General features: G+C 40.9%; 1 protein-coding gene across 1 annotated transcript in view; it reads right to left on the bottom strand.

The window, feature by feature from the left end:
• Positions 1 to 17970, bottom strand: part of SVEP1 (sushi, von Willebrand factor type A, EGF and pentraxin domain containing 1) — a 162162-nt gene that overhangs the window by 78605 nt on the left and 65587 nt on the right. Inside the window, exons 9-18 of the mRNA XM_053656411.1 lie at positions 16802 to 16931; positions 12683 to 12790; positions 11664 to 11795; positions 10899 to 11093; positions 9589 to 9710; positions 7474 to 7582; positions 6502 to 6666; positions 5732 to 5965; positions 3366 to 3527; positions 1903 to 2064 (exon numbers count right to left, since the gene is read on the bottom strand). Coding sequence (XP_053512386.1) covers positions 1903 to 2064; positions 3366 to 3527; positions 5732 to 5965; positions 6502 to 6666; positions 7474 to 7582; positions 9589 to 9710; positions 10899 to 11093; positions 11664 to 11795; positions 12683 to 12790; positions 16802 to 16931 — 1519 coding nt within the window. The remainder of the gene's footprint in view (positions 1 to 1902; positions 2065 to 3365; positions 3528 to 5731; positions 5966 to 6501; positions 6667 to 7473; positions 7583 to 9588; positions 9711 to 10898; positions 11094 to 11663; positions 11796 to 12682; positions 12791 to 16801; positions 16932 to 17970) is intronic.

Here is a 17970-nt window from a genome sequence, read left to right as displayed (position 1 = left end):
GCCTTTTAAATGGGTTTCCCAGGAGAGGGTCAGAGGTCAAAGACTCTTATTCCGAGTTTCCGTCTAACCCAGGGGATCTGGGTGAGAAATGCTGTCCACCGTTCCTTCTCCGATGGGACCATATGGAAACAACATTATCACCCAAAAGATCGTATGTGAGGGGCTTGCTCTTCAGCTAAAAATCATTAAAAAAAAATCACACTCTTGATCTGTAATCACACACCCAAGAATATTTAATAGCCTAAGAAGTTATAAAAGAAACTCCATAAAAAAGCAATAAAAGATGAAGTGTATAAAGCACAGAATACTACTTTAACATCGTCATATACTTAAATTTAATTGCTCTATTGATGAAAGTTATTTTAAGTTCATCATGCTAAAGAGTGTAAAAAGTAGTATCTTAGAAAAATAAGGTAACCTGTACAACATGCCCATAAAAATAAAACTGAAAGAAAATAAATAAAGAAAAAGGAAACAAAGAGAGAGGGAGGGAAGGGGTCAAAGAGAAAGAGGGAGAGAGACAGAGTGACAAACAAAGAAAGTAAGAAGAAAGAAAAGAGTGTACTAAAACCTAAGAAAAAATGTGCAAGGAACCATTTGAAAGCTCAAATTCAAGTTTAAAGTAAAACAGTGTCATCCAGCTGCAGAGGAAAGAGCTTTGGTTCTGTTACTTCCAGTTCTCACTCAGGACAAACAGAATGTGGTTACACTTGTACTAGGAATATTAGGAGAAATAGGTCAGTTACCAGAAGTTTGGAGACTTTCTGGAAATTGTAATTGCTTAATTGCAATAATTTGGTGTTAGACAAACCCCAAGGCCTACTTGGAAAGCTAAAGGAAAAAAAAAAACCTCTCAAATGCAAACTTGTTTTACTGTAAAAATCCTACTTGCTTTTGTGGTTGGAGAAAGGGAGTGAGAGAGAGAGAGAGAATTTTTTTTACTGCCAACTTTCTCCCCAAATTAGTTTGTATACTGACAAAATAAAATTCTCCAATAGATCTATTTCAACCATAATGTGAAGCCTTGTTTGACTTTTCAAAAACAAAAATCCGAAGCTGGTATTACACAGCAGACATGGTTTATGAGTGACAATTAGGGCCTAGTTAAGTTCTCATCAGTGAAACATTAGGTGGATGACTACTACTCATCCAAGTCCTCAGGTCTAACAGACTTTCATCTGCTCTGATCCTACCAGACTAAGATAATTTTAACTGATGAAATACGTAACAACCAATAGTATATTTTCCCTGTAGCCCTCAACTTATGAAAACTACATTTCCCAAGATGCAGTGCTGGATACTTCTCCCTGCCAATTACTACCCTCAAAGGCTCTAAGGAGTTGTTTCCTAGGAAGGTCAGTCTCTAATCGAATGCAGACATATGACTGGCACGCAGTGAGGGTGGAAGGGGTGTGTGTGAGTGTGTGTAGACTGAGAGAAATGGGGAACCAGCAGACTGGCTTCTTAAAAATATCACTTACTCACTGAGGGAGCGGCTTTAAAATTTTTAGATTGCCATAGACCTTAGGTTTTTAAATAAGGATGTAGGGAATGAGAATACCCAATTTTTTTTCCTAAAAACTCATCTTGCAACCAGACATGCTTGTTTTGTTGTGTGATGCAGCAGAGTGAGGCCAACAACTTTTTATTTTTAATCCAGTTCCACTGATTTTGCAAAGTCGTTGGAGTTTTTAGAATTTCTGGCAATAGGCTGATGGTAACTTCATTCCTACTTTTCACTTAAGTATTGGCTGGTAGAATAAAAGGAAACACTCTATAAACAGACAGTTATTTATATTCACTGCATACAGCAGACATAGGGTTTTGCTGAAAATATTCCACCTCTCCATGCCTAGAACCTAGTGGGTTTGAAGAAATATCAGTGTGTAGGGCTTTGATAACCTCCACAAGCAGAAATGTCCACGGCTCCTCTTTTCACCGTTGAAGTGTTGGTTGGACAGGGGAGGCAGCTCCGGGCACCGAGGTCAGGCTGATAACTGCCCAGTGGACACGACTCACAAGTCTCAAGCCCATTTGTTGAGTAGGTGCCTTGTTTACAAAGAGCTAAAACAGAAAAATGTAATACGGTTAACAATGATGACATTAAGCTGTACAAAAACCAGTACTATGTAGAACAGGGTTTTCTGCATTTTAGTTTATTTAGGACAGAACGAAGGACACGGACTCCCAGCACATATATTATATTTTAGTGTTCCTCGTACTTGTGCACACCAGCAAGTTTTCAACCTGTTTCCAGTTACTTCTGTGATTACCCAGCGCAGTGCTTGACCCAAAGAAAGAGTCAGTAGTAGTTTTCCAGTGAAGTTAGAAAACTGCATCTGAGAAAGTCGCTGCCCTCAGAGCAGGTTAGCACGGTGGAACCAGCTCTTGTACGAGTTCTCAGCTTGAGTGACAGAAACGAAACCCAAAATGGGGGTAGAGCCTCACGCCCAAGCTGGAACCTTTGTTGCTCTAATTACAAACTGGCCCTCCTACCTCTTCCTACCCACAGACATGATCTATGGACACTGAGATATTGGAGGGCTGGAGGGGTAGAGAGTAAGAATAGTCCCAGCACCAGGCCCAGGGCGGTTAATTAAGCAGCTTTCTAAAACTCATCGCAATGGTTCTGTCGTGGAGGACCCAGGCCAGAGTCCCCCCGACTCCAGACACGCTGTGCTCCCCTCTTGCCTCCACAGGGCTCTCGCTTTCAGGACGCTGACCCACTCAGGGCACTTCCAACCACCCTGCTCTGCTCCTGAGTTTGTATTTGCCAATGTGCATCCACAGCCGCATTTGCAACAACAGCGAGGAGGCCGGATTTTGAAATTCCTTCCTTGAGGTCTGTCTTATTGGAACTTCAATTGTGAAAGAAAATGTTTCCTTCAAAAATGTTCATTGAGAATAACAGTGAAATGCTTTGAAAATATTGACTATTTTCTTTAGTAGCCAGAATATACGCAAGTTGTAGCTGCAGTTATGAATTTCCAGGTAATTAGAGAGTTGATCCCACCAGGTTGAATACCATTCTAACAAAAAAGCAACCTGATGATGGTGGCTAAGTGTTATGAAAGTCCTTCCCCCCAATTAAAGTGAAATTCAATGAAAAATCCAGCTAGCTGATGAATGCGGATTGGAATGACGGACAGTGGAGTTTGACTTAGAGCAAGAGAACGCTCCAAATGGAAAGAAACAAACTTCTTTCAACGGGAAAACACTTGGGTAATATTTTATCATGGAAAGAAAGGAAAAATAAACAAATGCAGTGGCTTTTGATCATGCTCTTATTTCATGTCTGCCATTTCGATTCCGTAACTGGAGGCGCAACTCCGGCTTCTCCCATTGGATGTGCAGGCGGCCCCTACCTTTGCACTCTGAGCTGTCTCTCGAATGGAGATACTCAGTGTAGGTCCCAGCTGGACAGCGTTTGCACTCGAGCTGCCCTTCTTCATCTTGGTACGATCCCATCAAACAGCTTTCACAGCCAAAACGCTCCAGAGAATAATGGGTTCCCAGAGGGCACTTGACTGAGGAGAAAACAAACAGAGAAAACAAACAGGAGACGCTGAGCACAGTCAACAGCAGCAATGGCACCCTCAGCTCCTTGACTCCTAAAGCAGGAGAAAGTTAATACAGCTGCTTCTGGGTACTCTTGTTTATGGGTTTATGGGTTAAACTGTCTGCCAGAGGTTCACTCACGGGGTAAACCTTCCAGAAGCGCCAACCTAGAAACCAACAGCAGATTTACTTTTTTTTTTTTGAGAAAATGCAAATTCTCATTTACCAAGCCTAGGGCTTACACAATGGGGGCTTTACAGTGTGTGTGAAAGCTTGGGAAACGCATAGCTAACGAAGGAAAGCTAACACACTGCTGAACAAAAGGATAAAGCCATGAACGTTTAGGTTAATTTGAGGCTCTGAGATATTAAAAATGTCTTGCGGTTCCTCCGATGACACGGAATGCTCGTGCATTACACAGCATCGCTTCTAGAGACAAAAGCAGGCAACAGTGGTGAGCCTGACTCAGGTGAGCTGGGCGGACCCTCGTCTCCCTGCCTGCAAGGGTCACTGCCCACTGAAGGCCAGCCGGAGGCGTCCTCAGAGCCATAGGCTCAGGCAAAAAGGCCAATTTGAGGACCTTCCTTCCTGGAAGATTTGCTCTCCTTTCCTGCCAGGCTTGAGGCTTGAGTGATGCTGAATTTCTGAGACCAAAGTGGAACATCAAAGTCTCTTAGCAAAGGTAGTATTATCATAGAAAATTAGTAGCTAGGTGCCTGATTCTGAGGTGTTTGAGTGTGTAAGAACTTATCCAAGGAACTTAATGAAGATGCAGATTCTAAGGCCCAGCCCCAGAGGTGCCAGATGCACCAGTTCTGGGAGGGGACCTGAGTACAATGCCCTTCAGCAAGCAGTTCAGGTGATGCCGACACAGGTGGTCTGCAGACCACACGGAGGAATGCGGACGCTGCTTAAGGGGCTTCCTGGTTTTACTCACAGGGTGGGGAGGAAATGGGAGCAGGCCCAGAATAACGATTGTGCTTTTGTTGGGCTGAACTGATCTCACTATGAAAAACCCATCAGTTCTGTGAACAGCACTAAGAACTGTTGAGGAAGGTTTTCTGACCAGGATGCAAGATTTCTCACCTACAGAGAGTTGAACAGAATCATTTGGTTCAGTTGAGGGTTAAGAGTGTGGGTAGAGGACATTCCACTATCTACACACGGTGACTTATTTGGGACACAGGCTGGAATTTATCCAGGTCACGGCAGCCTAGAATAGGGGTTAAAAGTTAAGGGGCTGGGGGTACGTAGAATGGGGAGTGACTGCTTAATGGGTTCGGGGTCTCCTCCAGATGATGAAAATGTTCGGGAACTCAGACAGAGGTGATGGTTCACCAGCGCTGTCCATGTACCACTGAACTGTCCACTTTAAAATGATTAATGTTGCGCTGTGTGAATTTGGTGTTGGCTGACGAGGGGCGATCTTAGCAACGCCACCTGTTATTTTGGTCAGTTTAGACTGACTGGGTGAGCTCTGAGCCTCGCTGGCTTCAGTTTTCTCATCTGGAAAATGTGCTTCATTCATCACAATGGCGCCTCGCACAGCATCAGACATGAGTGGTTTTGTCCCGTGTAGCCAGCACAGAGCAGTGGCCCCAAACTATTCGTTAGTATCGTTATGGAAGCTGCTGCTGAAAGCTGTGAGGTCTAAAGGCCCGTGAATAAAACTAGGATTAGAGCTCCTCATGTAAAATAGTTTTCTTGTCCTATCGAGAGTGGTTATTTCGACTTTTGAGACAGAATAGTAGTAACAACCGCACGAGAGCAAAATGTCGGTTTCACTTCCATATGCCATCATAGTTGTGAAATAGCTCTGCTCATCTCATTTAACCCAATGTGTGTATACACACATATATGTATACATGTATACACGCATATTTTTCTGGTTCACAGGCCTGTGCTCAATTCACTGAGCTACATCCGCCAGGGCATATACACGCATATTTTTAATCTTTACCAAAGGGTAGGTTTATTGATTTCTAAAGAGAGAGGAAGAAAGGGAGAGAGAAAGAAACATTCTCTCTCTCCCAAGGTATGTACGTGCCTTCTGTGTGTACCCTGACTGGGAACTGAACCTGCAACCTTCTGCTGTACAGGATGACGCTCCAACCAACCCAGCCACCCGACCAGGGCTACAGCAACTATATTTGATCGCAGGGCGAAGTCTTACCACACATCCGCCCTCTGAGCACTGAGCCTGGTCTGCAGAAGAGTAAAGCCTTTTCCGTTTCCAGTGAGTTGCTATCGGCTACCAGAATTTCCGAGGCAAGCTGAAAGGAATACAGGGGCTCCTTGTCAAGGGTCCTTTTCAATTGATTTGTGATAGTTTCCAAGGTGTTAATGAGCCGTTGCTGGTTTTTCAATTCAATGGTATCATTTCTTTCATCAGGTAAAGGCACACTAGCTGAGATAAAAAGAAAAACAAGACAAAATAAAATGTAACATATTCAGGAAGCCATTTGTAGTTAGTTTTTACCTAAAAGAAATGGCATAGTACAAATAGTCCAGGAAAAACAAACTCAAACTCAAGCACTACTTACTAAGAAACTAGTACATGGGTAACAGTGAGAACAATATAATTTGTTTTGATCCTTCGTGCTGCCTCTGAGTCACTTTTTTGCAGAGTTCTTCATTACAAGCACATTCAATTCCCGTGTGTTCTTGCTTTTTAAAGTTCATCAGGCCAAGGTGAGAACAAAGCAGGGTGCCTGCTGCTGTCGGAACAACATCTGTGCTTGCTGCTCTCAGAACACCACCCTGACACACATCTGTGATGCTAAGTTGCAAAAAAAATCACGGCACTTAGGTGGCCATGCTCTCTCTGCCTAATTTTTAGTTCCAGGGCGTTTCCTAATGATTATGAACAAATATTTGGAAAAAAGGTCTGAGACCAAGAATTTCACATAATGTTACTCTTCTACATAGATGGTTTGTCCTTACCTGTGATATTAAAAATTAACTTAATTTTGTGGTCAGTTAATGGGGCACTTCTTTTCATCCGTGAAGACCTGGCTTTGCCGGCACCCGTGGGGGTTGCTTGCACGGAGTCCAAGAAGTCATCATAAGAGTAATCCAGCCGATTAGCTGCTCCCCAACCACCTGGCCCTGGGCATTTGGGGCAGAGAAAAAATATTCTACAGTTACATCTTAATCAGCTTTTAGCTTCAAAGGTTAAGCCAGATGTCCAAGCTCCCTTGACCCCCGCTTAAATTACCCATATGCACCACATACAGAATTTCACCTAAAACCTCATATTACAATTTTTAGGAACTTTGTGCTACATTTAGATGACCAGTAATTACATTAAAAGTAGAAAGAAAAGGCTTTGGAGCTACATAGGCATTTAAACCACCCTTCTCTGACTCAATTAGCTTTAGAGATAAATGGGTGGTAACAGCAGAATTCTGATCAGTTCCTATTTCCCTTCAGGGTTTGTGCCATTTAAAAAAAATCAGCTTTACAAACGTAATACACATAAACAGACATCCTTTTATGAAGATTATTCAAGATATCTGCATAGTTTCTGAAGGCAGCATATATTTAAATATCTATATCTATATTTATTTATTTACACTGAAGGCAACAAGGATAAGTGAGGGCATCTAAGATTTTTTAGATGCCCTCATTATCATTATAATCAACTATATGGATTCAGATTGTGGGTTCTTGACTTGGTTTTCTTAGTTTTTATCATTGTGATGAGTTTTGCCTAACAGTTTAAAATAATTGATTGGATACCCCAAATTTAATATACCTATAAAGATCACTAAGTATGGTATCAAATTATCCAAAAATAACTTGATGAAAAAATTAATAAAAATTCATCTTCCTAGTTTGCCTTACTCTACTGAAATTATGTTCTCATTCTGCAGATTAGTCTCGTAAACTACCAACCCGGAATAATTGAATTACCAATTGCAAAGCCATTTTCATAGTCGTAATTATATTCAAGGCAATATTTTTTGGTCAAGTCTTCCAGTCTGCAGTCAATGTCATCAGCATCATTACAAAATGATGGGACCTGCGAATAAAAAATGCAGAGAACAAAAAGCAATTCGCATCTCTGAGGGCTTTGGCCTTCACATCTCCCTCAGTAGGAGGGCGGGGTGGTTGGAGCTCTGCCTGTTCTTGAAAAGACTCCTGACCCTCCTCTATCCCTTCCCTACCCTCCTCTCACTCCCTGTGAACCACGGGGATTATTCTCATGCCTCTTCTCTGTTTATGTCACTTACCACAAAACCCCCAGGCCTCCTAGGATAGCTCTAATCTCTGCACGCTTAGCCACGTGTCTCTTCAGATCCTTTTTCTCTGACCCTGTCTCCCACCCGCTCCCAAGTCCTGAAAACGCTCCTCTGTGCCTTCTGATGCTCACAGTCAGTAATCAGAATACCTCCTATTATTTTTGGTACCTCTTTTTTTATGTTTCCTTCACCTGTGCGTGCTCTCAATGAAACTTGACTTTCCAGTTTTAGCTTTTCTCTTTTTTTTACTTTTTCATTAAATTTATTGGGGTGACATTAGTTAGTAAAATCACATAGGTTTCAGTTGTGCAATTCTATAATGCGATTTCTGTTTTCTTAAGTGGTGGGCATGGAGGTGGAGGGATGTCCACCTCAGTCTTCACTGCTGTTTTCAGAACACGCATCGTCTCGTGCCTCACAGTTTTGAAACGTATGCAGTCAAGTAGAGCACACACTGCCCCACCCGTGGCTGTCATCTGCAGCCCTTCCCCAGTCTGAGTCTCCCCACCCCCATACTAAGAACATTTAGTAACTGCCCCTATTCTAATTCTAGGTGATTTCTATGTCCACCCAGCTAATCCTTCCATCTCCTTGGCTTCTCACTGTCTCCTGTCTTCCAACTTCACTGTGTCACTCACTCTCATGGTCAGAACCTCAGACCTCATTACGAGTAACTGCACCCTCTTCTCCTCCCAGGAATCCATCAAGTCTTGGGTTAAGTCTTGACCACATCAGACTTCCTAACTCATTGACCCTACCACCTCTTCATCGGCACTCAGCTGCTGATGTCTTCACTTTGCCAGTCACCCATCTTAGATTCCATGGTCCGTTCCCATGAATCACACTCCTCAATGTGTTTGTCTACAGAACCCTCCTCTAGCTAAATGTTAAATTAATAGTGCTTCTTTCTCCACACTTGCACCCACATGGTCAATTATAACTTGAGAGAAACACATCCCTGCTTATTGGCGATCCTTCAACATTTCTTTAGTATATTCATTTCTATTCCAGAAAATTATTTTATAATTCCTTTATGCCATCTTTTCTTAAACTTCCAACAATTCCTCCCCAGCCTTGCTCTAGGTTGATTATTCTACTCTAATAGTTCAATTAAGTGGGTTTATTTCACTTATAAAAGAAGTCAGAAATGATCTCTTTTCACACACTTCCACCATCACGGGGACCCACTCCTGCTCTGTGTTCCTGTTCCCCCGGCCTCCTTGACTACTCTTTCCCTTCAGTCTAATCAAATTGACTATGACCTCTCAGTCTACTTTCAGAATCAATCCAAAATCTAAACTACCCACTCTTTTAGGATAAAATATGCAGAGAATACTTGTGTGGTTTTTAAGGCCACAACACAGTTAAATATATTGCTTTGCTTTTTTGTAACCATTGAAAGAGTCTTAAACAAAAATGCATGAAAAAGAAATCCCTGAAATGTTCGCTGATTTCATCATGAAAGAAATACAGTCTACAATGGCATTTTTGTTATACTTTAAATGACAAAGCAGACATTCTCAAACCACATGGACGCTAAGCGTCTCTGACTTTTTGACTCAGAGTGTTTAAGATCTTTAAAACTTTTTAATACAGACTTACTTATAATTCACTCTGGAAGTCCAAAACCTATGGATGATTCTAACTACTAGGAACAAGTCTGGATCACAAAGAAGAGAGAAATCATTAGGACAAGAAATTTCTGTTGCAGGTGACCCAGAGTGGTGCTGAAAGGCCAACAGCGTCCTTCCAAACAGGACAAACAGTGAAGGGGGGGGCGGCCTACCATTTTCCCCAGGGTCGTCTCAAACGCTTCCGAAAACTTTTTCAACAGCTCCGTGTCATCACAACGAGTTGCTTTGTACAGCATCTCAAAGGACTTGAACCCGTGATTTGCAAAACGTTTTACTAGAAAATGTTGGAAAAAATAGCTTTAGCTGTTTAGTGTTTTCAAAAGAGAGTTTTAACTTTCCACGGAATAACTGTAACTTAGCATTTTAACCCCAATAGGATTTGTTGGGTTGTAATGAAAATAAGAGATGACAATTACAGACAATTTTTAGGCATCAGTCAATCACAGGAAACAAAGTAGAAGCCAAATAAGCACTGGACCAAGTTACTGGGTAATGAATTGCCTTTGGTAAGTTATTCTTTATCTTCCAATCACTTAGGGAAATAAGAAATAAAATTGTTTTCATTATATTCCTAGGAAAAATAATGGCTGGATAAATATATTTCATATTTATTTAAATTTATAACTATATTTATATTATCTTTTCAACCATAGACAGTTAAACTTCTCTATTCTGTGAAATTATATTTCTTGAACTTGTAATTTCACAAACACAAATTTGTTGGAGATGAAATTAGGTTCAGGAAGATGTCTCAAAGTACTCAGAAGTCAGGCCTTCTCTAATAGCACCATCGTTAAATTCCTACCATCTGACATTCCACGATAGAGGCAGGCGATATTGCTTCTACTTACTTCCCAACTTTGGAAAAAAAAAATTGCTCAGTTAAGTGGGCTTTACTTTTTTTCTATGACATTGGCATTAAAACTCCATCTATGGTACTGGATCAATTATTCACGCCAGATAATATTATTTACACTAGACAAAGATATTGGGTTATTTTTATAACACACATTTAAGATTATAAAATAATTCTAAATCTAAATCAGATCTAAGAATATATTAGTACCCTTATTCCATCACATGTATTGGCTCTTACTTTAAAAGTTATCTCTTCTGTAGTCTATGAGATTATACTTTAAGTTCAAGTTTAGAAGTCAGAAATAACATGGTGACAAGTCTCATCAGATATTTCTGATAAATAACAATGAGAGGGTCTGGGTGGTTTTGCCCAAAACTAGATCTTGGCCTGCAGCAATCCAGCCAATGACAAGGTTCTGTGGGGTAATATTTGAAATGGAGGAATGAGCATTTCTCCACAAATGTTTCAAATTCATGGCACTGTCTTCTACTCACCAAACCTAATTCCTATAATTAAGGCAAAATTTTTACATGCTTAGAAATGTACACACATGGGCAGACCAACACACGCACTAAAAAAGTCCAGAAAAAAGTCACAGCTTACTAGCACAGTCTGGCCATTCAGTGGAATAGGGCGGCTTCCAGATGCCATCCTCATAAGCGCAGTAATACTTCTCCGTGGAGCCTTCTGTGAAATCGTAGCCCTCCAAGCAACTTAACGTGCAGTTCACTCCGGCACCGTCTTGAGTACATACCAAGTCCCCATTTACCGGCGTAAAGGGAACCCCACAGGGAGAACCTGTGTTAAAAAATGTATTTTTCATATACAGTGGTATGAGAAAATAAATTAAACTCCAGGAGTCTAAACTGAATTATAAAAAGGATTCCTCCTGTCCACCATATTCCTAGAATAACTTCCATCATGCATCCTTAGCATGGGGCTGGCTTTTCAAGCCCTAAGTGGGCAGAGTTAAAAAGCTGTACCTATGTATAATTAGCGGTTGTGCAGGTTTGATGAAAAGCTGAACGTGTCTCTGATTGGGGGTTGCTATTTCTGGCATTCTTTACTCAAAATGAAAACCAGAAATGTAGTAAATGCATTTTCAGAATACCTCTCCTCAAGCATTCCAAATAAAACCATGACACTACTTTGTACCTTTAGAGAAAATGTTAGTAAAATGTTAAAGACTGCCTTGGAGGATAGCATCTTTATTTATCATGGAGTCAAGGAATAATAGTTGGAAACCTAAATAAAATCTGTCGGTACTCTAACTTTACAACTCTACTGCTCAAAGCCTGCTTTGTTTCACAATAGCAATTCCACATATCAAATGTCCACTGGATTTCTGGAAACTTAGGAAGAGAATACCTTTTATGACGATGTGAATGTCACACGTTCTGTTATTGCCTGAGGGGTCAGTGGCTGTATACCTCACCACAGTCTCCCCTTGGGGAAAAAGGTCTCCTGGCGTATGACTTCTTGTGATGACCAATTCAGCCCCTGGGAAGGAAAGAGGGGATCCAATCTGGGGGTTACTGGTCTGCAGTCACTTTACTGGTCATCTCAATTTGAGTTGCATTTTCATGTTCTATTTATACAAACCAGCTGGGCATTCACTTTATGTTGATTTGGCCACAACAGACAATAAAGGATGTAATGTTTCTATACCAGAGAAACAGCAGACTCAAAAGCTTCATTAAATTAAGGCATTCTTGCTAAACAAATGATTTTCTTTGAATAGGTCAGTCTCTCTGAATATGGGAAATTTAAATGAGAAATCTAATAAATTTCCATTTTTATTGTACTAGGTGTTACTGAAATCTTAGAACTTCAAAGGTATTTGCCCACTGCTCTGCTTTCCTAGGAACTTCTACAATTTGGGGGGCGAGTGTTTAAGAAATGAGCATGAATACACGGAGCTGCCTTAGAGATGCCAGTACAATGAATGCACAGTTTATGCCTTCAGGACAAAGTAAGCTCAGAGATGCAATGACTTTATTATAACACTTTCGAGTACAACACCACACAGAGGTTAGTGAATGTGCATTGAATACCGAATGAAGGGAAACCTCATGGATAGGTGAGATTAATAATGTTAAATTACATTTGCAGGGGTGGGTGAGAGTAGGTTTACAGTTGCATTTCCACGTTCCTTGGGGTTGGTGAAGCTACGGCAACAATTGTCACCTGCATGTCTTTTTCCATATGTACTATAAACCTACTTTTGCTCACCCCTGTAATCATACTAGCATTAAAACATATTACCTTACATAATTATTCAGCCTAAGCAGACAGATAGAATTTACTTTTCATTCCGCTTTTGTGCTTTTTAAAATAAAATATTACTCGGGGTCACCGTAGTGAGAAGAGAAGGCCAGCGTCCTCACCTGAGTTGTCTGAGAACTGAGGCTCGTCCCAGGTGGCCGCGTGCTGCCTCTCGGAGCCCTGGGCCGGGGGCGGGGATCTGCACCTGTCTATGCTCGGCGGCTCTACATCTGAAGAAGGTGAAGTCGGAGGAAGAAGTCACAATTGACATTACAAATGATGAGGGGGTTGCAAGACAGAACTGATGTCCACTTGTGCTGGCAAAACCCCCTGACCTTGCTGGACACGAGGCTGCCCCTGGGGCCCCTTCCCGATGAGGCACGTTTTACCCCTTGGTCTCAACATCAAAAGAAAAAGCTGATTCTTGCACACTGTCCTCTGCCTTTTAAAGAAGAAATACCAGGTCACTAAAACCATCGTGCCCATAGTGGCATAAAAGGTAACACGGATGTGGTGGGCATTTTATGTGAGTTCCACCAGCAGTGGCTGAGCTGATATACCTGAAGTGAGGAGAACCTTCCCAGACAAGCAGGAGGAGAGAAATGACCAATCTAGTCATTGTGCTGGGATCACTCCCATGATCCTCCTCTTACTGGAAGGGTCAAGATAGGTTGCACGGAAGAAACAATGGGCAGAGGTCTGAGCCATGACATAGGATACGTGAGATGTGAGGACTTGATATTGCCGAAATGCCAGGAGGTTATGTCCAAGGCTGGGACGCTGGAGTCTAAGAGCTGTAAGACTGATAAATTCTAGGTAATGACAAAAGACAGGGTACAGTGTGGACATGGGACTCAGGGTCTACGGTGCAAAAGGGCCAAAAGTCACAGAAGTTAAAGAATTGGGTGTTGGTGTTGCTGATTGTAATCCACATGGAAGAAGGGTGTGAGGTGGCAGAGGTGAGCCAGGTTTCAAAGCTCTGATTGGGTGTGGGAGAATTTTTAAGATATCAGGAAAGAACAATGAAGAAGAGGTATAGAAGGTAATTTTAATGTAATTGTAGATTTTACACATTTGAGATGTTCTTATATCCATAATCACAGGCCTTTGAGGGAGACTGGACACATTATTTTTCCAATTTTCTAGGTGAGGAATCTCAGGCAAGCAAATTTAAAGGACTTGCTTGTGGCGATTAAACTAGTAAATTATACTTACAGGCATTGAGTCTAGGGTATTTTAATCTATAATATATGAAGACACTCTGAAATTAAATAAGCTGTACCTGTGTGAATATATAGATTTCTATTTTAAGTCTTATGAATAAATGCTCAGTTTTTCTCTTTTCTTCATGCTTGTCATTTCATGAGTGCTGTACTTCTTTCTGGGTTATGACCTTTCTAGTCTGTCACGTTGTTGACCAGAGATGGAGTCTCTTTTGCACATGGTTAGGTCTCCACAGAACTTGGCCCATAATCGGTGCTCAGAAAACGTTGTTGAATGAACAGAAGCATCAAGGAACGCTCATAGGAGGTCAACGCACTTTGAGGTCGTTGAATTGAATCAGTTCATAGTCAAATAGAAAAGTCTGGTGGTATTTTTTATTTTCCCAAAGAAATTGTATACACATATTTTCAAGAGTTTCTAAACTTATCTGATTTTAGCCCAAAATTTTAAAGTTGAATCACAGGTACATGAGTGCTAGCAGTCAGAGTAAGTAAAATAACTGTCAAAAGAAGTGGAGGTACCAGCAGATGTACCGTCTCCAAGAGAGAGACAGAGACAGTCCATCTCAAAGCAAGCGAGGCAACATTCTGTGGAATGCTTAGCACAAGCAATTCCTGCTTCCTCTCATTTCTCAGTAAGACACCAACCCTCTGTCATCTGAGGAAAACAAGGAAATGCGGGCTTTGGAATATTTTCTCTCCATCTGTCTTTCTATCCCCCTGCCCGACTCCTCTCCCTCTCTTTCTCCTGCTTCCTCTTCCTTCCCATTTTCTCTCTCTCTCTTGCATAATTTGACAATTCAGCGAGTGTGTAGCTAGACACTGGAGTACACATTTTATCACGCTCCAGGCTTACTCTACGTTGTGAAACATTAAAACTTGGCAAACTCTTGAACCACATTTCCACAAAAAACAAATCTAAAATATTTTTGATGTGACTGGTAAAGTTCATGTTTAAAACATTAAGAAGCAACAGAAAACTTTAAGTACTAGGAAATGAATTACACTGGGTTCTACTTGACTCTTTTTATTTTACTTTTGCCAAAAAACTGTAATTTCTAGAGTAAGCATCCACTTAAATATGTATTAGTTATCTTAAGAATTTATGTAGAATTCTTAAAGTAAATTTAATGTATTGAATTTTAAAATAAACACATTAAAATATCTCAGAGACAAATGTCACAAAATGTCAATATTTATATAGAGCTTAATGTGCCAGGCACTAATTCAAGGGTTATATGTATTTAGCTTAACTAAATAAAAACCTCACAATAGCCCCTGTGGGATAATGTATTTCTTAACTCTATTTTTTGGATAAGGAACCTGAGGCACAGAGAGGTGACTGGTCATGTTGCCTATAAGTGGTAGTGCTGGACTCGAGCAGTTTGGGTTCAAAGTCTGTGCTCTTGACCATGGCAGATGGCTGCATAGCCTGTTCCTCCATGTATTAAATAGTCTTACTACCTGGTAGCTACTGGATATCTACTGATTTGACTGACAGCACAAAGATCAATTGGGTGATGATACAGTAAGCCAGGGCAAAAATAAAAAAGTAAAAAAAGGACTGATCTACAGTAGTGGTTGGGAGGGTAGAGAGACTGGAACAGACTTCAGAGACAATAAGTTGATGAAACCAGTAGATGAAACTTACTGGATGTTGGTGATGGAGGAAGAAGAGTCAAAGGCAACTCCCAGATTTCTGCTTGGTGGCTAGGTAGTTGGTGATACAATTTTCTCAGTTTAGAACTACATTATGCTTGGGTGAATGGGAAATGCTTGTGGCACATTCACACAGAAAAAGCTCAGTAGATGGTTTTATGTATTGATTTGAACTTCAGAAGAGAGATCTGATCTGGAGATGGAAATCTGGAGCCTGACAGTTAACGAAATCACCAGGAAAGCCATAAAGTGAAAGAGAGGAGAAATGAGGTGGGAACCCGAGGGCTGATCCACATTGGAGAGTTGTGCTGGGGAAGAGAAACCTGGGAAAGCAGTAAAGAAGGATAAATGCGAAGAACTGGGGAAAAACAGGAAAGACTGGTGTCAGGGAACCTGGAAGAAGACGGTTTTGAGAAGGAGAGTATAGCTGATAATGCAAACTCTAAGGAAACATTACTATACAATAAGGACTAAAAAGCATGCAATGCAGAAGGAGTAACTCTAGAGATTGTTGGTGACCTTGGTGAAAATAGTTCATATGATCAAAGCGGACAGAAGCTGTGGCCAGCTCTGGTCAGCAGAGTCTGCCTGTTGTGACAGAAGAGAACAAATGCACAGGCTACAGCAACCCCGTGGAGAAAAAGGGGACAGCATGGCCACTCTCTCAAGAGGAGAGCGCCCCGATCCTTGCCTAGAAAAGCTTTTATTGTTTTTATTGGATCTTACATTAAAGCAGGATTTATTATCTATTACATAGAATATCATTGTCTATATTTTAGGTACAATCAAGAAAATGAAAATAACATGCAGAGGGGAATGGCGATGAGCTCATTAGCTCTGTCCTTGGGAGAACTCACACAGGCTTTGGAAATTACATTGAAGATAGACAATACACATTTGTTGCTTTTTAGACCAGGGTGATGGAGTTTTAGCAAGAGCGAGCCATGACAGTCTGTATGCATTTTCTAGGCCTGATTCCCAAAGGAAAACTCAGTTTGAAGGTCTGGCTCCTGCCCACCACTTCGCATCTGCAGGTTTTCCATACAGAGCTGAGTCACATTTGCCAGGCCGAGACAAACCAGTCCCCTACAGAAGCCAGATTTGAATGACTTGGAGAACAAATGAGTTAAACCAAAAGAGATGACAACCATTGGGAACTTTTCAAAAGGCTCATATGGGAGAAACTCAAAGGGAAGTTGTGACAGTTAAAGAGTATGTGGGTTTCCAAGGGGTGGCTTGACTAGGTTTCAGTGCCAATAGGAATAATCAGTAGGAAGGGAACTGCTGAAGACAGAGAAGCAAAGTCCTTAAGGAACAGGATTATTTCCACCAACCAACCCAGGCAGTGTGAAGACTTACCAATGACTCTGACATGGAAGGTGCAGCTGGCCTGGTTGCCGGATAAGTCCATTGCCGTGTACGTGACAGCGACATCTCCAATTGGGAAAAGGTACGGTGGGGTAAAAGCTGGATGCACGTGGACGGACACCTGAGGGAGTAAAAGAATACTCTGAAAGTTAAACTTAATGCCAATAGTGTGTTTATTTTGTTTTGATTTATATACTACTAGTAAAGTTAAAAATGACACAGTATTTCACACATAGCAAAAAAGGAAAAAAAATCTGGCACAGTCTTTTGGTGTATTTCTTTCCAGACCATTCTATTTGCATAGTTTATAGCATTAGCGCAGTCTGAAATGCTGTTCCTTGTTTTTTAAACATAAATATCTTAAACCACTTTTTTATGTTATTACACAGTGTTTAGAACTTAAGATGACTCTTCATTGCATCTATACTGTTCCTGAGAATAAACATATGATAGTTGAAGGAAAACCTGTTGAAAGACATTTGAATGGGTCCCGTATTTTACTATTGGAAATAGCACTGGGATGAACAGTTTTACACAGAAAAGTTCAAAATACTTTTATTATGTCCTTATAATAAATTTTCATAAACAGAATCACTAACCTCAAGGTCATTAACACTTTATTGCAGGTAACACAAAATTTCTTTCCCAAAGCATGGCACTAATTTGCATTCCCATTGTCAATATCTGGTAGTGGCAGTATCAGGGTTCCCTAATCTATTTTAACTATTACCCATTTTGTAAGTCAAAACTGTGTAACCAGCCCTGGATGGTATAGCTCAGTGGATTGAGTACGGGCCTCCGAACCACACCATCGCGGTTCGATTCCCAGTCAGGGCACATGCCCGGGTTGCAGGCCAGTTCCCAGCAGGGGACACACAAGAGGCAACCATACATTGATATTTCTCTCCCTCTCTCCTTCCCTTCCTCTCTAAAGATAAATAAATAAAAATCTAAAAAAAAACCCCAAACCAAAAACAAACAAAAAACAAAACTGTAGCCAGGTCGTTGTTCTAATTTGTAGTTTTTTAATGTCTTACATTAAGATTAAATTCCCATATGTTTGTAGGATATACATTCCTTCTTTTTACATCATATGTTTTCCTCCTTAGTCCATTTGAAAATCATGTGATAAAAATAAATTTGTATTAATATATTATGTA

Source organism: Artibeus jamaicensis, unplaced genomic scaffold, assembly GCF_021234435.1.
Source record: "Artibeus jamaicensis isolate MK-2021 breed Jamaican fruit bat unplaced genomic scaffold, CSHL_Jam_final scaffold_1964, whole genome shotgun sequence".
NCBI lineage: Eukaryota > Metazoa > Chordata > Mammalia > Chiroptera > Phyllostomidae > Artibeus > Artibeus jamaicensis.
Note: the sequence above shows the minus strand (reverse complement) of the source record. Positions and strands in the feature narration are given on the sequence as shown.